The sequence below is a fragment of the Chenopodium album genome, chromosome 5 (assembly GCF_948465745.1).
Source record: "Chenopodium album chromosome 5, dcCheAlbu1.1, whole genome shotgun sequence".
NCBI lineage: Eukaryota > Viridiplantae > Streptophyta > Magnoliopsida > Caryophyllales > Amaranthaceae > Chenopodium > Chenopodium album.
This window is the reverse complement of record NC_137838.1, coordinates 9,732,698-9,757,386: the sequence shown is the minus strand read 5'-3', so window position 1 is coordinate 9,757,386 and position 24,689 is coordinate 9,732,698. Positions and strand designations below refer to the sequence as shown.

The window sequence follows — 24,689 nt, the reverse complement described above, 5'->3', positions numbered from 1 at the left end:
TTCCTTTATACAAGAAGTTTCTAAGTCTACTCTTAATTTCTTTCATTGTCATGATTTACTATAACTTGCATGTGAAGTTGTGAGCACAGTATGATAATTTCTACATAGTGCAATTCTAATATTTAGGAGAAACTAATTTAACGCTTCAAAGTTCGATATATATAAGTATATATGTTTAGCACATAAATTGGTACATATACATTCATTGATCTAGCCAAAATAAAGTTTGGTGACAATGTATTCTCATAAACTCCTCCTTTCTTGTTTTTTGCTATTTTCCTACTTCATTTGTGTTGCTCATGGGATTGATACCATTAGCAGCCACCACAACATCATGTGTATTGAGAAAGAAAGAGAAGCTTTGTTGAAATTCAAAGAGGGCATTCAATTCGATAGTTGCGGGCTGCTGTTTTCTTGGGGAGATAATGATGAAAATAAAAACTGTTGTCAATGGCGTGGCATCCGTTGTAACAACCGAACTGGCCATGTAATCAAGATCGACCTTCGTGGCATTGACACTTTTAATTTAGAAGAGCGTTGTTTGCAAGGTAAAGTGAGTTCTTCCCTTGTTAATTTGAAGCATCTAAGTTACTTGGACCTCAGCCTCAATAATTTTCAAGGCTATCCCATCCCTCGTTTTGTTGGATCTCTTGTTAATTTGAAATACCTTAATCTATCCAATTCTGGATTTAGTGGAGAAATTCCACACCAACTGGGAAACCTTTCCAGCTTGATTTCTCTTGATCTTTCTCATTGGCGGGATGCCGAATTTAATCTCTATATCAAAAACTTGTCGTGGCTCTCACATCTAAACCTATTAAGATACATTGACTTGAGTAGTATCGATCTCAGTTCAGTCATAGAGTGGCTAAAAATCGTGAACAACCTCCCATTCTTAAGGGTTCTCCAGTTGGAGATGTGTAACCTTCCATCTAGAGTTCCATGGCCACTTTCATACAAAAACTCCACGACCACTCTTTCACATCTCAATCTTGCTGTAAATAATTTGAATGATTCATCAATATTCCAATGGCTTTTTAATTTGAGTGGAACTGATACTTACCTTGCATATGTCTATCTCACTGGTAATCAACTTGATGGCCCCTTTCCAAGTGCATTTGGGAAGATGCATAATCTTTCTTATCTAGACCTCTCTGGTAATCAACTAGAAGGTCCCCTTCCTAAAGCACTTGGATATATGCATGCTCTTTCGCATCTAGACCTTTCCTACAATAAATTGCAAGGTCCGATTCCAGACACAATTTCAAACTTACAGTTTCTCCAACATCTCGGCCTTTCATCAGTTAATTTCCAGCTCTCGAAATTCCCTAAAACATTTGGCAATCTGTGTAGCTTACAAGTTCTCCACTTGGAAAAAGCCAACATCACCGATGAGCTTCCCAACATAATCCAAACACTAACTGGATGCGCAAACAAGTCCTTATTGGATTTAGATTTGAGTAATAATCAAATCTGGGGTCCAATTCCAGACACGATTGGCACATTTTCATCATTACAAATATTAAGTCTTGATCATAACTGTTTGAATGGAACAATCAGTCCTCATTTGGGTCAACTATCAATGCTCGATAGGTTGAGTCTTTCTTCCAACTCTCTGCATGGTATTCTCTCTAGCATCCACTTCTCAAATCTTTCAAGATTACTAGACTTAGACCTTTCAAATAATCCAACACTAGTGCTTGATATTGAAGATGATTGGGTTCCTCCATTCCAGCTGAATTCTATTTCATTAAGTTCCTGCATGTTGGGACCAATCTTTCCAAACTGGCTTGTGAGCCAAAAAAATTATTCGCTTCTTGATATATCTGCTGCTGGGATTTCAGACAGCATTCCAAAATTTTTTACATTGCCATCAAAGCTTTCTTATCTCAACATGTCTCATAATATGATACATGGGGCACTTCCAAATTTTGAAATACCAATCACATCTTCTATGCATGGTATAGATATGAGCTTTAACAATCTTGAAGGTGCAATACCAACAAATCTAATATACCTTACTTCATTACGCTTGAATAACAATAGGTTTTCTGACCCTGTCCCCTTTTTGTGTCCTAAGGTAACAACATATCTATCCGATCTTGATCTCTCGAATAACTTGTTGTCTGGCAAACTTCCAGATTGTTGGATGAATTTTGACCAATTATCCATTCTCCACTTAGATAACAATAACTTGTATGGTGGTATACCACCTTCAATTAGTTATTTGAAGCAATTGGAGTCGTTGCACTTGCGCAACAATAGTTTTTCAGGAGAACTTCCAAGATCATTAGAGAATTGCACATCCCTTGTTGTTCTTGATCTTGCTCATAATGCTTTTACAGGGCATATATTGCCTGGTATTGGGAGAAATTACAAAACTCTCAGTTTACTTAGCCTAGGAAGCAATAATTTCACTGGAGAAATACCTTTGAGCCTCTGCCAAATGCCCAATCTTCAAATCTTGGATCTCGCTGGCAACCAAATTACCGGAACCATTCCAAACTGCATTTGTAATCTTACAGCAATGCAAAATACATTAGATCTAATTCCAGAATTTGTTCCGGATTTTTCAAGTGCCTTTGAGATTGGACCATACATTGATATTGCAATGATTATGTGGAAACAAACAGAAAGGAGCTTTGGGGAGTCTTTAGGACTAGTCAAGCTCATTGATCTTTCAAACAATAAGTTGGAAGGAGAAATTCCCATAGAAATTTCAGCTCTGCAAGGTCTCGTCTCCTTGAACTTATCAAGAAACAGTTTGGTTGGAAAGATCACACCGGAAATTGGACTATTGACAGCTATAGAAGTTCTCGATTTGTCAAACAACCACCTCTCTGGTGTAATCCCTGCAAGCATCACTGCTTTGAGTTCTCTCAGCAACTTGGATTTGTCAAACAACCACTTCTCAGGAGAAATTCCGAAGGGCACTCAACTTCAAGGCTTCAATGCTTCAGTATATGCTGGAAATCCTCAACTTTGTGGAGCTCCTCTCTCGAATTGCTCTTGGGATCAACCACACCACAACTCGACGATGGGAGATAATACTACTCCCCAGGATGACACTGATGATGACAAGATGTTTTTCCTGGGGTTGTACGTAAGTGTTGTGCTCGGATTTATCATAGGATTTTGGGGAGTTTGTGGAACATTGGTGCTGAAAAGATCTTGGAGACATGCCTTTTTTAAGTTCTTTGATGACATGAAAGATAGGCTCTATGTCATGGTTTCATTGAGCATTGCTAAATTTAAAAGGAGGCTCTAAATCCAGTAAGTTTCTTTATCATTTTTTTTGTTGGATCTTGACTGAATATTATTAACTGTATCTATGATGAATCTAATATGATTGCACTGAATGTGACATATTACAAATATGCAGCAGGCTGAGATTCGGTGCTTGAGGAATCAACTTAGTTTTCCCATGGTCTACCTAATACATTCTCCACGGAGCGCAAAATGAGAAGTCTACTGTTTAGATTCTTGTTTTAGAATTTAGATGCTCTTAGCATGGGTAAGAAGTTTGAGTTCAATACTTTCTCGTTCTGTCCTAGAGTATGTAATATAGCAGCACATGTCATTGTTAAGTCCTCTTTTGCTTACAATGAACTGAGGGTCTGGAATCTGGATGAAGGAAAGCTAGCCTTCCGGATGTTAGTCATGTAATCATTGCTGACAAACAGATCAGAATTTACCTTAGCTTGCTGAAGAATTGAATGTGATGTAATATAATCAATGTGATTCTTATCATACTTTGCAATTGCAACTGCAGCATTTAGTTCATTTTAGTTACTCCTATATTAATCATCCTTATTTTTTTCCTGGATTTTTTATCTAGATTGAGTATACGTGGTGAAGATTTGGTTAGCTCTAGCACAGGAAGTGATGAATTTCGTGAAATTATTGTGTGATTCTGATGTATGCACAAAGTATAAAATTAGACATATCATATTCATTAAATTTTAGATTACTATGGTTTCTCAAAATATAATACTTAGTACTACTGTTTGATTATATGTAAAACAAAAACATGTCATATTCAAATCATCACCAGTATAGTTTCTAACAAGAATCCACTTAAATAAGAACATACTTGACTCTTATTGTCCTCAAATAAAAATTTTAATACTTTGGTTTCTCAAAATATAATACTTAGTACTATTGTTTGATTACACCCGTCTTTAGAAATGGGGGAGTAGGCGGCAATTCTAAAATCATAGATTCGTTTTAGCCCTTTTTACGAGTTTCATCCAATAGTCACTTAGCCTTAATTGGATGTCAAGATGGTACAAAATCCTCCTTTTGTCCTACAGACCTGCTGTAACTTCCGTTATGGTACTACGTACTAGAGTTGCTAATCACGCACCTATTAACTTTGAAAATGCACTAATAACATTTTGAAATGTGTATCAGACTATCAGATCATAGACTAAATGTAGGAATATTTCTTCCGATCCTGTAGTTAGCATTATAAAATAGATTGCCCACTTAAAATCTTTACTTTTCAGATTTGAAAAGATAACAACTCAAAATAAACCGCAAGAAGGGTTTAAGTCAATTTGCATTTGAAGATTACAAAACTTACATTGACTTTAGGACACCAAGCAAGCCAAATTTGACTTTCTTGTTAAAATCTTCAAAGTTGACAGTGAACAAATTAAACTCCCCACCAAAAACTAAACTTCTAACTTGAGCATCCCCTCACCTCCTGTTTCAGCTTTTTTGTATATACTTATGCTGTCACAGTGGTCATTCTAGTTCTGCAACAAGTATTGAGAGTCACAACAACATCAGGTGTATTGAAAACGAAAAGATTGAGGACATATAGAAAACATGGCATAAATATTAAACATGGCATCGAATTTGATACGTGCAATCCGCTAACTTCTTGGGGACATATAGAAAACAGTCTAGACTGCTGCAAGTGGTCTGGTGTCCGTTGCAGCAACTGCACAGGCCATGTCATCACGCTCGATCTTCATGGCCGTAAAGATTGTTATCTTGGAGGTAATCTAAGTTCTTCCCTCGTCGATCTTAAGCATTTAAAATACTTGGACCTCAGTTCCAATTATTTCCAACAGCAATCTATCCCAACATTTCTTGGTTCCCTGTCTAAACTAAAGCACCTTAATCTCTCTAACAGCCGATTTTCAGGGGAAATACCCCATTGCCTTGGAAATCTTTCTCGTTTAACATATCTTGATCTTAGTAACAATTTTCACTTGTCTTCCAATAGCTTGCATTGGCTCTTCCATCTTACTTTGTTAGAAAACCTCCGGTTGAGTAATTTTTATCTTATCGAAGCTACAGATTGGTTAGTTCCAAGCCATTAACAACCTTCCCTCCTTAAAAGGCCTTCACTTAGATTATTTTCTCCTTCCTTCAACAATCCATCCGCCATTTTCTTATATCAATTCCTCTGCCAACCTTGCTGTTATCAATCTCGCGAGGATGTCCCAGTTTCTCACGGTGAGAAACGAATTCGTTTCTCATGGTGGCATTTTTGTGAATAAATCAACAACTTTTTCAACTTTATTCAACTGTGGAGCCCACAATATTGAAAAAGTTGTTGATTTATTCACGAAAATGCCCTCATGAGAAACAAAATATGAGAAACAGGGAATTTCCCCAATCTCGCTATCAATTTCTTGAATGATTATTCAATATTCGAGTTGTTGTTCAACCTGAGAGGGATCAACACTCACCTTGTGCATGTCAACTTCTCTCATAACTCTCTTTCAGGCCCCATTCCAACCACATTTGGACAAATTCGTAGTCTTTCATATCTTGATCTCTCTAACAATCAACTTGTAGGTTCTATTCCTATTGCAATCGGGAATATACGTTCACTTTCATATCTCGATCTGTCTAATAATCTACTCGCAGGACTCATTCCCAATGCAATAGGAAACCTTAAGTCTCTTGCATACCTTAAACTCTCTGACAACTCATTTTCAGGGCCTATTCCTGACACAATTAGGAATTTAGAGTCTGTTGTATATCTGAAGCTGTCAAACAATTTACTGTCAAGTCCGATCCCTGATGCAATGGGAAACCTCAAGTCTATTGAATATCTCAATCTCTCAAACAACTCGATTTCAAGTAATATTCCACATTTTCTCGGGTACCTGTCAAATCTCACATATTTAGACTTATCACACAACTTACTAACAGGAGTTATCCCTCAACTTGATCAAGCCGGGATCCTGAGCTCCCTTGATCTGTCCTTTAATCATCTGTCAGGGCCTATTCCATCCTCACTTTGGAGATTCCAATATTTTGTTTTCTCGGGTAATCTTCACCTCTACGGTTGTAGACACCCATTTGTGTCTCCCCAAAACCAAACCCAGTGATGAGTACCTTTCGCGTCGAATCATAATCGAATGAAGTGAAAGTGTGGAAAGTCTAGTGCTGCGGATAGTTTTAGTTCTTTTTTCTTCTCTCTATTTTTGAAAACTTATTTTTAAAAAACAGCCAATCCAGTTTGGTTGGTCCATGATATGGATCTAATAGTAGTGTAGTTGGATGGGGCTTGACAAGAGCTTTCCAACGATATATTATAAGCCCAATTCCGATGAATATTGAGGAAATTATGGCCAATTTACTAAACTGGGCCCGGTTTGAGCCTTATGTGCGGCCCAATGATCTAGGGGAGGGCCTAATATGATTTATCATTCCTAATGCAATTAGGAATGGTTTTGGTCTTCTAGAATCTTCTAGAAGGTTCTTTTAATTCCTAATTCAATTAGCATTGATAAATTGACTTTTGACTTTCAGAGTTATAATTAAAATCAAATAGCATTTTCGAGGAAATTATATGATTTTATCCTCCAGTACGGTAAAGTTATCTGATTTTCAAAAACGCGTTGGAAATAAGCTTGGCGCCTAACCCCAGGCCTTGGCGCCTGGCGTTAGTGTTGGTGCCTGGCGCCAAGGGTGGCGCCAGCTCTGTTTTCTGTGCGTCAGACTCTGTTTTGTTTATTTTATCTTTTGGCTGATTTTCTCTATAAATATCGTATTAAAAACTCCGTTTTCATTCACCTACAATCAGTTTTCTCTCAATCAAGATTCATCAATTCTCCTCATTCTTTAATTCATTCATCTCACTCTCTTTTTCTTCTAAACCTTGTCTTTTACATACAAAATTCCGCATTCACAAGATCTAGAAACACCTAGCCATATTCGAAGTTGCCTTCGCCCTAAACGTGAAAGGTTTGCCTGAGGGTTTGGTCCCAAATATCTCTCTTTCAATTATTTAATTTAATTGTTTTGATTATTATTTTCCTTGAAGTTACTAACGTGTGTATTTTGTTATTAGAAAGAGGTACGAAGCATCAAAGTAAGTGCTTTACTTGATTTATTGATATTATTATGTAGAAATCATGTTTAAATTGTTATTATGATATTCCTAGTATCATGTCTAGGGTAATTTTAATATCAAATATGTTTATCATGATTCCTGTGATGTTTCCTATGCTCTTCCTAATACTTATGATTGTTAGTATCATGTTAGGGCTAAAGATTTGATTTTTATTACTTAGTGACATGCTATGGTTTGTTATTAATCTTGTTAGTATCATTCCTAGGATCTTGCTATTATTATTATGCTTTAATATTAACATGAATATGATTATGATTATAATTGTTATAATTATGAATATTATTATTGTTATTGTGATGATGATTATTTTTATTGTTATTATAATTATAATTATTGTTATGATTTTATTTATTATGTTGCTTGATACATTATTCTTTATTGCTTGATCACGCCTTTTATGCATGTTTAAAGGGAATTGGTACTTGTAATCACGCTTAATAAGATAATTAATAATCTTGTTAGGGTTAATTGTGATTATAATTTCAAGTGATCGCCAATAATAATTTATTTGTGCATTAAATTCAACTAACATAGATTAAACAGGTTTAGGGTAAACCTATTGATTGCATGTTAGTCAGAAAGCGCACATGAATACGATCAGAATAAAGTAGAGGCCTATTATTAGGGCGGGTTCAATCTCTTTTAGGTTGGATTTGTACCTTCATCCCCGAACCCTTATTTGGTTCAAGACCTTATGGAGTTGACGATCTCTTGGATCGTTAAGGGGTGTAACCTTCACCTCGTGAACGGTTTACAAGTTCCTTAAAAACTTGTTGGCGACTCTTTTGCTCTATCTTCTTCCCTTTTGGACGCCACCGTACTTTAGTGTATGATCACAGTGGGGTTTAAGCTATGGGATTAACGCTTGAAATTATTCCCTACAACGGTGAGCCCCTAACCGAGGACTACCCTCTTGTAGAAGAGGGAAACGATTCATCGCAACAAAAGGAAGATAAAACAGGCAATGATCATACTGATAAGTTTTATGTAGGATTGTATGTTAGCGCCGGGGTTGGTTTCTACCTTGGATTCTGGGGAGTTTGTGGCACTTTGGTATTTAAACATTCTTGGAGATACGCCTACTTCCAGTCTTTAGACATGATAATGAACAAGATATATGTGAGTATAGCTATATATGTGGCCATATTTCAGAGGAATTCTCAAATGCAAAATTTGTAGTTAATCAAATTACCTAAGAATGTTCCATTCTACTAGTGAGTAGTCTGCGCGTTGTCCCGGGTTACAACTTCTATAATAGTGCAAATGTTAATTTTTAAGAGCATCTAATAGTTTGTATGAACTATGTGTCTTCAATACTTCATAGTATAATATTATTTATTGTGCAAGATTAAAGCATAATTGATAATTAAATTAGTCTAGATGGTTAAACAATAACCTTTCTTCAAGTCAAGTTGGTGAGTGGATGACGTGTCATCATAAGAAATTGAGTAAGTGACGTGGTGAAATGAGGAGTCTACATGGCATATAGACGTTTTTAGGAACGCTTTTAAATATATTCCTATAGATGGATTTCAAAGCAATAGAATAAAAATCCATTATTAAGTTTTGTTAGAGATATCGGAAAATATATGTGTGATATATTTTCCGTATATATCATTTAAGAGAATAATATATTTAGGATATTTATGTTAAGATATTATTTTGAGAATATATCATTAGGATATATGGTATATCAATATATTATTCTCTTAAATGATATATACGGAAAATATATCACACATATATTTTCCGATATCTCTAACAAGTTTAAAACTTAAAACAAAGACATTAACGGATAATCTTTTGAAACTCCTTCGACTGAAAAAATCAAAAGACGAAACAACAAACAAAATACAAGCCTCACCAACCCTATGAATCGGACCATACCACAACAAGTCAACAATAGCAAATTCCCCAAAAACCCAAACTTGCATATCCAACATTCTAAAATGGATTTGTTTGAATACGTAGAAGATTTGAAGTATGAGACAAAATACATAATTACGAGTAATCAGTCTTATCACCGTGAAAATGAAGCTAGGACAATAAAATCTGAATTTTCCAATTTGAAAAAGTCCAAGGGACCCATTATCAAACACGGTAAGAAGACTTGAAGTCATCTTTTTTGTTGTTAAGGGAAAGACTTGAAGTCAACTTAGTGAGCATATAAGATCAGACTTTAATTTGTGGGATTGGTAGAATTTTCTAAGAAACCACCCTTTCATAGCATTTTGAATAGAAACTAGGTAGTACCCGTTCGATGTCCGGAATTTAACTCAGTACATTTATATTAAAAATGATCGATATTATAAAATATAGGAAGGTGATATAATTGAAATCATTAGTGTAACAATTTTGATTTGATAAACTTGTATAGCAAACTAACCAACTAAGGCCCCGTTCTTTAGAGCTGCTTTGCTCTGCTCTGCTCTGCTGAAATCTGCTCTGCTCTGCTCTGCTTTGCTGAAATCTGATCTGCTCTGCTCTGCCCTGCTCTATTCTACTTAAAATTAATACTTAATATTAAATTATTATAATAATAATTAATATTTAATAATAATAAATAATTAATATTTAATATTTAATATTTAATAATAATAATAATAATAATAAATAAATAATATTTAATAATAATAAATAATTAATATTTAATTATAATAATAATAATTAATACTTAATAATAATAATAACAATAATTAATTATTGATATTTAATAAAAAAAAATAAAAAAAATAATAAATAATTATTAATATTTAATAATAATAATAATAATAAATTAATAATAATAATAATAATAATAACAATAATAATTAATATTTAATAATAATAATAGTAATAATAATAGTAATTATACTAACAGTAATAATAATATTTGTAACTAATAATATTAATTATAATAACAATAATTGATTTTTATAATAGAAATTAATATTAAGATAATGACTAATATTTAAACATAATACTAATTATTAATTTTTAATAATAATAATTAAATAATATTTAATAATAATTATAATTAATATAATAATAATTAATATTTAACTTTAAAAATTTAATGATTATAATAATAATGCGATAATATTAGTAGTAGTAGTAATAATAATAATAATAATAATTAATATTTAATAATAATAATAATAATAGTAGTAGTAGTAGTAGTAGTAGTAGTAGTAGTAGTAGTAGTAGTGATGATGATGATGATGATGATGATGATGATAATAATAATAATAATAATAATAATAATAATAATAATAAAATAATAATAATAATAATAATAATAATAATAATAATAATAATAAAATAATAATAATAATAATAATAAAATCTGCTCTGCTCTGCTCGGCTCGGCTGAAATCTGCTCTGCTCTGCTGAAATCTGCTCTGCTTTGCTTTGCTCTGCTGAAATCTGCTCTGCTCTGCCCAGAAGCTCAAAAGAACAGGGCCTAAATATGAGCCAAAAAAAAAAAAAAAAAAAAAAAAAGTAGATAAGAAAAATTATAATTTTTTTTGGAGGAAAAAAAAAGAATCACTTTAGTATAGTAATACTATTAGTATTTTTTTTTTTTTTTTTGTAAAGAAAATAATTATTTTTTGAAAGGAAAATATTTGTATATTTGATTATTAATATTTTTAAATACTTAAAAAAAATTGCAAAAAAAAATAATAATATATAGTCAATAATTAATAATTAATAACTTTATACTAAAACAGACACCGAAGTGTGTACATCCAAGTGTTGTTTTTTCCCTCCAAAACTTCCTTTTCTTTTTAACCTAAATAATTTTAGAATATTTGTATAATTCAACTATAATAATTTTATTCCAAATCTTTTATACATATTCACCTAAACTATTATTATTCCAAATCTTTAAGAATTATCTTTTATACAAGTATTATATTTTTCCAAAAAATTAAAACCCCTTTGTTCTTAAATAAATGACACGTTGGACCTTTTTCAATATTCATTTACAAGGCCCTGTTCTCTTCACCTTAAAAAAAATAATATTAAGTAAAAATGACTTCAGTTCAGTAAAAATAAGTTCAGTTCAGTAAAATTAATTTTAGTTCTGTAAAAATAATTCCAGTTCAGTAAAAATAAGTTTAGTTCATTAAAATTCAGTTTTCTTACCGAAGAATATAATATAAAATCAGTAAAAATAATTTCATTTCAACAAAAATAATTTAAGTTCAGTAAAGTTAATTTAAGTTTAGTAAAAATAATTTAAGTTCAGCAAATATAATTTTGTTTCAATAAAAATATTTGCAGTTCAGCAAAAATAAGGAGAAAAGAACGGGGCCTAACTTTGACCGTCATTTTTTTTAGTAATGTACAAAATACCGTTTTTATTATAAAATAACGGGACATGCATACAAAATTAATGATAGAATTACCATTACAGTTGTACAATAGTGGAGTCGTTAGGAAAAAAAATATTTGTATACATAGTATTGATTTGAAATCTTATGATACAATAAAAATTGAATTAATTTTCTGTAATAATTTACCAACTTCTATTTTTATTTTTATTTTATTTTTTTTTTTTGAATAGAAATTCTTTAAAAAAAAATTAATTGATGACAACATATATGAAACTTCGTGAGATGTGAGATAAAATAATTAAAACAATAAAAAAAAAACAAAGGAGAAAGAATTTTAGATTTGCGCAATAATTGTGCATGCTCTAATGAATTCCAAGTTGTTGTGTGATTAGATTTATTTATTCTTTTAATTTTTTTTTTTATCTAAAACATGAGTTGTAAAAATAGAATTATCGTGCATGGCACAAGGCCTAACCTAGTAATTAATAATAGCTCACATTACTATGTTATTTTTTTTATATTAATAAATTTTTTTGTCAAAGATTATAACGTTTGATTACTAAAATGAAAATTAGCACTATATTATAAAACGGATGAAGTATCATATTGGAAGAAAATAATAATAAGAAAAAAAGACAGTGGAAATTAGTTATATATATATATATATATATATATATATATATATATATATATATATATATATATATATATATTACAAGTAAAGGTTATTAGGATCGGGATCATATGTTGAATCGTTAACATAAATTACATATTATAAGATCTTGCCCAGCTACAATTGCGGTATGGAAAAAAATTGGGGTCAAGGTAGAAGACCTCGAATTACAGACACCATTTAAGGATTGGATGCTGAAAAACCTGTCTTGTACTGGTTATTATGATAGAGAGGATTGGAACATGATTTTTGTGGTCACGGGTTGGTGGCTATGGAAATGGAGGAACGCTCGAAGTTTTGATTTAGAGGTTGATATTCCGTTGGATCAAGCCTGTTTTATATTTGCAAGAGTAGGAGATATTAAATGGGCATTCGAAAGAGCTGGCTTGAAAAGGGCTGGAAAGCGCAGCAGAGAGGGGATCCATATAAGGTGGGAAGCTCCACCGGATGGGTGGGTCTGCCTTAATACTGATGGAGTGAGCAAAGGCAACCCAGGTGCTGCAGGAGGAGGGGGAGTAATTCGCAGCTCTACAGGAGAGGTACATGAAGTTTTTGCAATCAGATGTGGAATTTGTACATGTACCAAGGCCGAATTATTAGTTGTAACTTGTAATGAGAGGATTGGCTGTGGCGTGGAATGCAGGACATCGAAGAGTGCAAGTTAGAGTGGACTCAGAGGTGGTAGTTCGAATGTTAGAAGATCATGTTCCTTCTAACTCTCCGTATATTCATATTCTCCGAAAGTGCAAGTCCCTAATCGATAGAATTGGTTGGGAAATCACTATTGGTCATTGTTACCGGGAAGCTAATAGAGTAGTCGATTGGTTGGCTAACTATGGAGTGACTTTGAAACAATCTTTGATCATCTTTGAGGCGGTCCTGGAGGATCTTCGTGCCGTTTTAATTTATTGGAGGATCTAAGGGGAGTAGCTATGCAGAGGAGGGTAGCTAGTAGAGAATAGTTTTAGTTGTTTGTTGTTTTTTTTTTTTTTTTTATTTTATTTTGCTCTTTTCGTTTATTTTGCTTTTTCTTTCTAGTTTTAGCTTTCTCTTTGTTTTTTGGGGCTTGCCCCTCGTTTCCAACAAAAAAAAAATAAAAAAAAATTACATAAGATCGAACCGGTAAATTGGATTGTAAAAATGTATGATAGATCCTACAAAACAATGAGTAAACAAAGCAAAATGTTGCTACATAAATAATAAAAATGCTAAAAGTTATTTAAGAAGTTGGGTAGACATTTATTAATTAAGGGTTTGTTTGGTATTACCATGATTTTCTGTTTTTTGGTTTTCAAAATCATATGACATATAACATATGTCATATAATAAAAACAAATTAGTAGAATTTATTAAGATCATAATAATTTTGAAAACCGAAAACAAAATAATGGAAATACACTTTTTCTGTTCTTGGTTTTATTTTATTTTATTTTTTAAATAAAGAAATATGAAATATTGGATCGTTCGATCCTGACTAACTTAAAGGCCCTGTTTACTTCACGTTCAAAAAATAATTTCAGTTTTGTAAAATTGATTTCAATTCAATTCAATAAAAATAATTTCATTTTTATAAGGGTAACTTTTAAGAAGAAATATAATAGAGAATAAGTTATAATAATTTCAGTTCAGAAAAATTAATTTTAATTCAGTAAAAATATAATTTAAGTTCATCAAAAATAATTTCATTTTAGTAAAAAATAGTTTCACTTCAGCAAAAATAAGGTGAAGTAAGAAGGTCTAATTCCATATGATTCTGACCAATCCTACACAATTTTGATTGCTTATGACTGATGATTTTGTAAAATCCAAGTAAAAACCCAGGTTCATTCAGATACTATTTAATCTTGCATGCAGTGGTGGATCCAGGATTCCGGATTAAGGGTAGCACTAAATGCATAGTAGAAAAATTAAAGGGACGAATTAACCAATATACACCTATGAACTTGAAACTCAAACTAAATTTAATTAAGATGGTAGTAACACATCAAGTTAAAGTTTTTGCATAATTGTGATTTTGCATAATTAAGATGGTAGTAATACATCAAGTTAAATTTCAACTATCTATACATTTTGCTATAAGTTATTATTGCGGATAAAACTATGCATGTACAACATACTAGCTATCAAAATATATATTTCATATTACAATCAAATAAAATTAGTCAATTTATCGGATATTACTAATTTTCTTCACGGACAAATAATCTATATATATTTATATATATTTCATACTATTATTGTTGTTGAACAAAATTTATGCAAGTTATTTTTAGGGAATTTTTTTTTAAAAAAACCACCTTTTATAAGCATTTTTATTTGCAAGAAACCACCTTATAAATTTTTTTTGGTAAAGACACACCTTAATCAATTTTTTTTATTGCAAAACCATGCGGCCTTTATGCCAGAAAATAGAGTCAAACCCTATTTTCCGGCGTTGACTACGCCATTTGCACCCATGAAACTGACAGTGAAGAGGAGAAAGGTGGCTAGGGCTATAGAGGAAGGTTTAGGGTGGTCAACGTTGTTAAAGGGGTGTGTTTAGGGTGGTCAACGCCGTAAAAGGGGGTGTGTTTATGGTGGTCAATGCCATGAAAGGGTGGTTTTGTGGGTGGGGCTTAGGATGTGATATGTCCATTTTATATAGTAATTTATCCCCGTCTCTTGGTCATAATTAGTAGTGTTTTTGGCTCTTTCGAGCCACTCTTATTACTAATTGGTGTTTTCTAGTGTTTTCATAGTCTTTGTTGAGTTTTGTAGGAAATTGCGCCTTTGGAGCATTTTCTCGGGTTTTTCATGGAGCGACTATGGGAATTAGAAGTGCACGACCGTCTTTGAAGCCCAGGGCCGGTTAGAGTCATCGAGCCGGTGATTAAGGGCTCGGTAGTTGGGATTCCAAGGTATTTGTACCGCATATTCAAGACCCGAAGAGGAAATCCGGATTGGGCCGAGAAATCAAGCCCAATCGAAGTCCGAGCCTCAAAGTGAAGCAAGGGCCCGATCGGGCAAGTATTAGCACGATTGGGCGCGGCATGCTTAGTGCTATGCGTGGCTTATAACGCGTGAGAGCGTCTAGCACGATCGGGCGATGCTGTTGAGAAGGAGCGCAAAGAAAAAGGCGGGCCCGATCGGGCGGCCCTTCGCCCGATTGGGCGCGTGTTTTTAAGGGACCTGATTAGTTTGGTTTTAATTTTTGTTTTAGGGAATGTTTAAGCACGAGATTTGTACGTAATTTTGATTACCTTCTTTCTTAGACTTTCTCTCTCTACTTAGAATATTTCTCTCTCCTAAATTCTCTCTCAACTTTTGTTCTTGATTATTTCCATTAATCCGGATTTCTTTTTGGTAACAATTTCTTCTCTTTTAATTTCATCTATTTTACTTACTTCTTTGATTATGCTTTTATTTATTTATTTGATTAGTTTAGTTATGATGATGCGTGAGTAGTTTTATTTCTAGGGTTTATGGGGATCTAATAAATTATATGAAGGGGTAATTTTGTGATTGTTAATTATCAATGCTTGGTTGATTTCCTATTGATTGATTTAATGTTATGCAATTAGGTTTGGCCATATTTAATTATATGGGTTTAGCAATATTAATTCGAGATTCGACAAATGAGAATTGATGTTTAGGCTTAGTTTCAATAGGCGGATTAATTTATAAATGGTTAAGTCGAGATTCGACAGATGAGATTTAATACCGGTAAATTAACTCTGTGATTATAATACGTAGTGAAAGCCCTTTATAATCTGATTAACCAATGCTTGATGATTGCTTATTATGATTTGCCCTGGAATATTGTTTATTAGTGAACTTGTGCCCTAGGCCTTTTTAATATTTGATTTTCCCCTACTTTATTTCTTTCGACCTTATTCTCCGTAGTTTAGATTTTATTCACAAAAATATTGGTTACTTAGATAATTTAGACTATAATAATTAATTAGGAATAAAAAGACTTGTTTCCCTGTGGAGTTCGACCCTACTTCCCTATCTACTTTAGTTAGAGGACTTAGGTAATTATTTTTTATTAGGGGATACGACTTTACCTTGTCAAAATTTGGCGTCGTTGCCGGGGAACGAACCCGGGTCACCCGCGTGACAGACTTACCAATATACTACAATAGCTCCGTAGAACTCAAATAAGTACAAATATGATCATGGGACGGTGAATAAAATATATATAAAATAGACTGATCAGGATGGAGGTGGTTTCGTGGGTGGGTTTGGGGAGAGAGGTGGTTTCGTGGGTAGATTGGGGTAGTCAACGCCGAAAAATGGGGTCAAACCTCATTTTCCGACATAAAGGTATTGATTTGCAAAAAAAAAAAAAATTGATTAAGGTGTGTCATTGCAAAAAAAAAAAAAAAATTATAGGGTGGTTTCTTGCAAAAAAAATTGCTTATAAAAGATGGTTTTTTTTGCAAAATTTCCGGAAAAGAATCACATTTTGCTGGAAGTCAATTTTATCTTATCTATTTAAATGTCAAGAAAGAGGAAAATTATTTGGGGTGGAAAAAAAAAAATTAAGCATTGATAGGTGAATTTTTTCAAAAAAAAAAAAAAAAGAGCAACTACAATGGTTGGCTAATTTCTTAAAAACTTGGCATGCCACATCATCTTTTTAAGCTACAATAATTCAAGCTATGTTTTGCTCAAATGGTTAAGCTAGTTGTAAATTAATTTATTTTTAAATTAATAATATTTTTTATCAAATAAATATTTGTCAAGCTAATTAGCCCTACAAAGCTAATTTGCTTGCCAAAGCTAATCAACAAGATGTGCAACAATGGTGTAGTTACTAGCTTAAGATTTCTAATATTTGCAAGCTAGTCCCTTCTCCCAACCATTAGAGTTGCTCTAAAGACTTATAATAAACCAAAAAGAAAGTGTTTGTTGTAAAAAAAAAAAATAGATCCGAATGCGATTTTAATAATGTTACAAGTAGATTAAGATAGATGGTAAGATTTTGTGTATTAATTAAGTATATACAGAAATAGATCCATTAAAATGTAAAGAGTCACAAGCTTATAATTAAACAAATGCTCTCTCATCCCTAATAAAATCTCATTTGCCTCTTGAACAAGTTTTAGGAAGTGAATTACTCTGCAATAATAAAATAATTGGCTTTGGTTGGTAAAAAATGGAGTGAAAAAATAAAAATAATGAAATTTGACAGATTTTAAATAAAGTAAAAAAAAGAAGTAAATATAGGTGAAATGAGACCGCCAAATACTGTGTCTGCTTAGCTCTCTATTATGCTGACTTATCCAAAGTAACAAAAAAAATATAAGTCTACTCCAAATTCCTTTCATTGTCATTTGCTGTAACTTGTTATGATAGTTTTTGCGGAGTACAATTCTAATGCTATCGTTATCATCATCTAGGAATTACTGACAAAAATTCTATATATACTTAGCACACAGATTAATAGATATTCATTCATTGATCTAGCCAAAGTTGGGTGACAATGTATTCTCATAAATTCATCCTTTCTTGTTTTCTGCTATTTTCCTACTTCATTTGTGTTGCTCATGGGATTGATTCCATTAGCAGCCATCACAACAACGTCATGTGTATTGAGAAAGAGAGAGAAGCTTTGTTGAAATTCAAAGAGGGCATTCGAGTCGATCATTGCGGGATGTTGTCTTCTTGGGGAGATGATGATGATGATAACAAAAATTGTTGTCAATGGCGTGGCATCTGTTGTAGCAACCGAACTGGCCATGTTATCAAGCTCGACCTTCGTGGGATTTACACTGGTTATTCCGAGGATAAATGTTTGCAAGGTAAAGTGAGTTCTTCCCTTGTTGATTTGAAGCATTTGAGTTACTTGGATCTTAGCCTTAACAATTTCCAAAACCAACCCATCCCTAGTTTTGTTGGTTCCCTTGTGAATTTGAAATACCTTAATATATCCTACGCTGGATTCAGTGGAGAAATTCCACACCAGATTGGAAATCTTTCCCACTTGATTTCTCTTGATCTTAACTATTGCTACAACCATTTTATTTGTGAGGATTTGAATCTCTATGTCAAAAACTTGTCATGGCTCTCACATCTAAAACTGTTAAAATATATCAACTTGAGTGGTATCAATCTCAGTAAAGCCATAGAGTGGCTAAATATCGTGAACAACCTCCCATTCTTAAGGGTTCTTCAGTTGGACAATTGTAACCTTCCCTCTAGAATTCAATGGCCACTTTCATACGAAAACTCCACAACCACTCTGTCACATCTTAGTCTTGCTTATAATGGTCTCAATGATTCATCAATATTCCAATGGCTTTTTAATTTGAGTGGAATTGACACTCACCTTGCACATGTTGATCTCTTTTACAATCAACTTGATGGTCCCTTTCCAAGGGCATTTGGGTATACGCATAATCTTTCATATCTAGATCTCTCTATTAATCAACTAGAAGGCCCCCTTCCTGACGAACTTGGAAATATGCATGCGCTTTCGTTTCTAAGCCTTTCTTCCAATATATTGCAAGGTCCGATTCTAGACACGATTTCAAACCTACAATCCCTAAAATATCTCGACCTCTCATCATATAATTTTTCATACTCACATTTGCCTAAAATACTCGGCAATCTGTGTAGCTTACAAGTACTCTACTTGGAAGAAGCCAACATCACCCATGAGCTTCCCCACATAATCCAAACACTAACAGGATGCGCAAACAAGTCCTTACTGGAATTACATCTAAACTTTAATCAAATCTGGGGCTCAATTCCCGACACGATTGACACATTCCCATTATTACAACGATTATGTGTTGATAGTAACCGTTTGAATGGAACCATCAGTCCTCGTTTGGGGCAACTATCAATGCTCGACACCTTGGATCTTTCTTCCAATTCTCTGCATGATACTCTCTCCAGCATCCACTTCTCAAATATGTCAAGATTATCGGAGTTAGACCTTTCAAACAATCCAGCACTGGTGCTCGATATTGAAGACGATTGGGTTCCTCCATTCCAGCTGGATACTATATTTTTAAGTTCCTGCAGATTGGGACCGATCTTTCCAAAGTGGCTTGCGAGCCAAAAAAATTATTCCTCACTTGATATTTCTGCCGCTGGAATTTCAGACACCATTCCCGATTTTTTCACATTGCCTTCAAACCTCTCTTATCTTGATATATCTCATAACATGATGTATGGGACACTTCCAAATTTTGAATTACCAATCACACTTCTTTATGAGAGGCTTGTAATAGATATAAGTTCTAACAATTTTGAAGGTGCAATACCAACATTTCCAACAAACCTTACTTCACTGTAATTAAATAACAATAGGTTTTCTGATCCCGTTCTTTTTTTGTGTCCTAGAGAGAAAGTATGTCTAAAACATCTTGATCTCTCAAATAATTTGTTGTCCGGAAAGCTTCAAGATTGCTGGATGAATTTCGACCAATTATTATTTCTCCATTTAGAGAACAATAACTTTTCTGGTGGTATACCACCTTCCATTAGTTACTTGAAGCAATTAAATTCCTTGCACTTGCGCAACAATAGTTTTTCTGGAGAACTTCCAAGATCATTAGAGGATTGCACATCCCTGGTTTTTCTTGATCTTGCTCATAATTCTTTTACTGGGCATGTATTGCCAAGTATTGGGAGTACTTACAAAAACCTCAGTGTTCTTAGTCTTGGAAGCAATAATTTTGTTGGAGAAATACCTTTGAGCCTCTGTCAATTGCCCTTTCTACAAATCTTAGATCTCGCTGGCAACCAAATTAGTGGAACCATTCCAAATTGCATTCATAATCTTACAGCAATGAGAAATGCAACAGATCTAATTCCAGCATTGCAGTATTTAAAGTTTCTGATTGTATATACATCCATGCCCATTAATGTATACACTGATGTTTCAACGGTTATGTGGAAACAAAAAGAAAGGAGCTTTGAGAAGTTTTTAGGACTAGTCAAGCTCATTGATCTTTCAAACAACAAGTTGGAAGGCAAAATTCCCACAGAAATTTCAGCTCTGCAAGGTCTAGTCTCATTGAACTTATCAAGCAACAGTTTGGTTGGAAACATCACACCGGAAATTGGACAATTGACAGCTTTAGAAGTTCTCGATTTGTCAAACAACCACCTCTCTGGTGAAATCCCTGCAAGCATCACTGCTTTGAACTCTCTCAGCAACTTGGATTTGTCAAACAACCACTTCTCTGGAGAAATTCCGAAGGGCACTCAACTTCAAGGCTTCAATGCTTCAGTATATGCTGGAAATCCTCAACTTTGTGGAGCTCCTCTCTCGAATTGCTCTTGGGATCAACCACACCACGACTCGACGAATGGAGATAATAATACTACTCCCCAGGATGACAGTGATGATGACAAGATGTTTTTCTTGGGGTTGTACGTAAGTGTTGTGATCGGATTTATCATAGGATTTTGGGGAGTTTGTGGAACATTGGTGCTCAAAAGATCTTGGAGACATGCCTTTTTTCAATTCTTTAATGACATGAAAGATATGCTCTATGTCATGGTCTCATTGAGCATTGCTAGATTTAAAAGGAGGCTTTAAACCCAGTAAGTTCTTAATCTTTTTTCTTTACTGTTTCAATTTTTTGTTGATCTTTATAGAATATTATTAACTGTATGTCCGTATCTATGATAAATTTAATATGATTGTATCGAATGTAACATTATTACAACTATGCAGCTGGCTGAGACTCGGAGCTAGAGGAATCGACTTATTTTGCTCCCGGCCTACCTTAGTACCTTACACAAGCTTCTCCAGATAGCACAAATCAAGTCCTCTGTTCAGATTCTTGTTTTAGATGCTTTTAGCATTGCTAGGAAGTTTGAGTTCTGTACTTTCTCGTTCTGTCATAGATTATGTAATAGTGCTGCACAATTCATTGCTAAGTCCTCTCTCGCTTACAATGAACTGAGATGTTAGTCATGTAATCCTTGCTGACAAGCTAAGGAGAGTTTATCTTAATAAAATCTGTCCTGTTTTATCGAATTTTGAGGTGTCTTTGGCACTCTACATTCTTGAAGATAAGCTTTATTTCAGTTCGTGGATGATATCATGTACAAAAGTTATGTGACAATTACTATATAAATGCTCATATCAGGTTGCAGAGAAAATCCCAACTATAACATCTAATCACATTAGAGACTTTCTATGGAGTTTGATCGAATTTGAGTTTGGGTTGAAAAATAGGTACCCGTTTTTGTGCTCATGCATCGACTTGTTTTACTGAGAAGAATAACAAAAAATTTGCAATTTTATTTTATACTTGCTAATGCTTATTTTAGTCATTAATAAATTATAACAGCTTGATATAATGAATTTTATAAGTTGTGGCAAAGTCAAGTATCCAAGACCATATTTATCTCGTCAACAAAAAAAATATATACATAGTATATTTCTTATAAATCATCCAATATAGCAAAATAAGCGCACAAATCAAAAGTCAAAATACCTACTACCTCCATTAACTATTATTTGCAACAAAGGGGTATTATTTGTGAGATATAAAATATTCCTTTGTTGCAAATAATAGTTAACGGAGGTAGTACATAAAGTAACAGAGGGAACAATACAAATTTCATTATTTCGCATACAAATACAATTACATTAAAGTAAAGATTTTTAAATGGTTTGAAAAAATTATATATTATTCAATAATATATTGAGTAACAATGTTAACATGAAGCACCAGTGGTCTAGTGGTAGAATAGTACCCTGCCACGGTACAGACCCGGGTTCGATTCCCGGCTGGTGCAAATTAAAGCTGTGAAGAATTCTGCGCATACTGTGGCACTTAAGGGTCCGCCACCATCTTCTGATCTGCCAGAAGAAGCTAAATGTGCATCTGAGCTTAACATTTTTTTTACTTGTCTTCATACCCACCTATTTCTCCTATCGGATTAATCCCCCCACCCTATATTACAGTTTTCTTACAAGTTTATAGAAAGAATAATTCTTCTAGGTGGGTATAGGAAGATTATAGGTAGGTAATAAGCATTTAATCAACAGCCGTATAGGTGAGTAGTGGATATTCTCTCGGGTGGTGGACTAGGTGTGAATATACTTGGACATATATAGATGTTGGATATATACCCTTTATATATGATAATATTTTTTTTTGGCCATGTATAGGTAAAGATGGTTCTGGACCGTGTCGGGTCGTGCCTTGTGCCAGGCCCACGTGCTTTGGGGTTAGTTAGGCCCGGCCCACGAGCTTCATGTCGTGTTGTGTCTAGGGCTGTACAGAGTGCGGTTTGGACCGCACCAAACTGCAATTTTGCGGTTTGAAGCGGTTTTGCGGTTTGAAAATTGTGGTGCGGTTTTTTTTAAATGACCAAATCGCGATTTGCGGTTTCCAAAATTATTGAGATCAAACCGCACCGCAAACTGCACTTTAATGCGGTTTGCGATTTTTATACTATATTTTCATTAAAATTATACAAAAGAACTAAGATATATGAGCTAATTTTTGACTATTAGTTAATTAAAGGTTAATAAAAATAATTTAATAATTAAATTATCAATTAATAATTATAATATAAAATAAAAGTTTTATTTTAAAAAGAATAATTATAATTTTAATGAAATACGGTTAAACCGCACCGCATTATACAACATCTTGCAGTGCGGTTTTTTTAAAAGTGCGGTTTGGTGCGGTTTGAAAAAAATTACAAACCGCACTTTTGCGGTTTAGTGAGGTTTATGATCCAAACCGCACCGCGAACACCCCTAGATGTGCCATGCCGACGCATATTCTTAGGTGCACACTCATGTACCTAGCAAATAGGTGTAACAACAGTATGAACATTAGCTTTTCAGAAAGTGAACATTAGCTTTCTTCTCCTCTATTTTTCTTCTTCGCATAAAAATCGGTCGCAAATTTCATATTTTGCTACCGCTTTAATGACAGTCGCATAAAAACGGTCGCAATTTGACCGAATTTTAGTAGTGAACACCACTAACCGACGCCTTGAACACTACTAACCGACGCCTTGAAGAGGAGATAGAGAAAGCAGATAACAGGGAGAAGAGGAAGGATAGCGAAGAAGAGGAAGGAGAGAGAAGAAGAGAAGAGGCGCAACAGGGACGTCAGGGAGAAGAGGAAGGAAAGAGAAAAAGAAGGAGAAGAGGAGAGAGAAAGAGAAGGAGGAGAAAAGGAGAGGAGGAAAGAGAATGGGGAACACGTTTAAATTAGGGTTTTGGTTTCTTTAATGATTTTTTTAAAAATTATATTTCGACGGATTTATATTCCGTCGGAAATTTCCAACGAAATTGTACGAAAATTTTGAATTTTCCGACGGAATTATGTGTCCGTCGGAACCCGTCCGTTAGAAATAGGTTTTTTTCTAATAGTGATATGAGGTAAACAAAAAGTTAAACCTGAACGCCCGAACCATTCACTAACTATAAAACACATTCGAACATATATAATCTATACTAATATATTAAAAGGCGTTCCTAAGAATGTCTGCGTGTCACGTAAACCCTCCTCACTACGCCACGTCATCTACTCAACTATTTATATGCCACGTGACTCTCCTTCCATTTGTTTTTCATTCCATGTCATGCACTCTTCATAATTTAAAAAAAGTTCTCCATAAGAACTGAACCCACAACCTTTAATTCTAACATTAAGTATTTTACCACCAAGCTATATAGCATAATTTGAAGTTGCCTTCGCCCTAGACGTGAAAGGTTTGATAAATATGAGAGTTTGGTCCCAAATCTCTATTTAAATTATTTAATTTAATTGTTTGATTTATTATTTTCCTTGAAGTTACTAACGTGTGTATTTTGTTATTAGAAAGAGGTACGAGACATCCAAATAAGTATTTTAATTGTTTAATTGATATTATGATATAGAAATCATGTCTAGGTTGTTATGTTGATTCCAAGTATCATGTTTAGGATGTTTTCCCTAGTATCATGTTAGGATGCTTTTCTTAGTATGATGTTTAGGATAAAGATTAAGTTTCTACTATCAATTATGATTTTTAGGATTCCTATTTTTTTTTTTTTTTTCTAATAGCATGTTAGTATCATGTTAGGATTAAAGCTTTGATTTTTATTGTTTAGTGACATGCTAGGGTTTGTTATTAATCTTGTTAGATCATGCCTAGGATCTTGCTATTATTATGCTTTAACATGATTATTTTAATTATGATTATTATTATTATGATTGTTAATATTATGTTGCTTGATGTTTATTATTATTTTTATTGCTTGATCACACCTTTTATGCATGTTTAAAGGGAATTGGTACTTGTAATCACGCTTAATAAGATAATTAATAATCTTGTTTAAGGTTAATATGATTATAAT

General features: G+C 33.5%; 1 protein-coding gene, 2 non-coding genes and 1 pseudogene across 4 annotated transcripts; all 4 read left to right on the top strand.

Annotated features, from left to right (window-relative positions):
* The first annotated feature begins 235 nt into the window (after positions 1 to 235).
* LOC145632553 (receptor-like protein EIX2) lies at positions 236 to 3,268 on the top strand. The gene is made up of 2 exons (XM_081684920.1): positions 236 to 1,172; positions 1,245 to 3,268. The coding sequence occupies exons 1-2, from the start codon at positions 236 to 238 to the stop codon at positions 3,266 to 3,268; spliced, it is 2,961 nt and encodes a 986-aa protein (XP_081541046.1).
* A 14,570-nt stretch (positions 3,269 to 17,838) lies between these two features.
* On the top strand, positions 17,839 to 21,356 carry LOC145630374 (receptor-like protein EIX2; annotated as a pseudogene). Its single transcript, XR_014112037.1, has 3 exons — positions 17,839 to 18,723; positions 18,796 to 20,917; positions 21,051 to 21,356. The product of XR_014112037.1 is annotated as a receptor-like protein EIX2 (transcript).
* Positions 21,357 to 22,052: 696 nt separating this feature from the next.
* Positions 22,053 to 22,123, top strand: TRNAG-GCC (transfer RNA glycine (anticodon GCC)). Its single transcript has one exon. It is a non-coding gene; the product is annotated as a tRNA-Gly (tRNA).
* Positions 22,124 to 22,128: 5 nt separating this feature from the next.
* LOC145633602 (small nucleolar RNA snoR114) lies at positions 22,129 to 22,220 on the top strand. The gene has a single exon (XR_014112911.1). It is a non-coding gene; the product is annotated as a small nucleolar RNA snoR114 (small nucleolar RNA).
* The last annotated feature ends 2,469 nt before the right edge of the window (positions 22,221 to 24,689 follow it).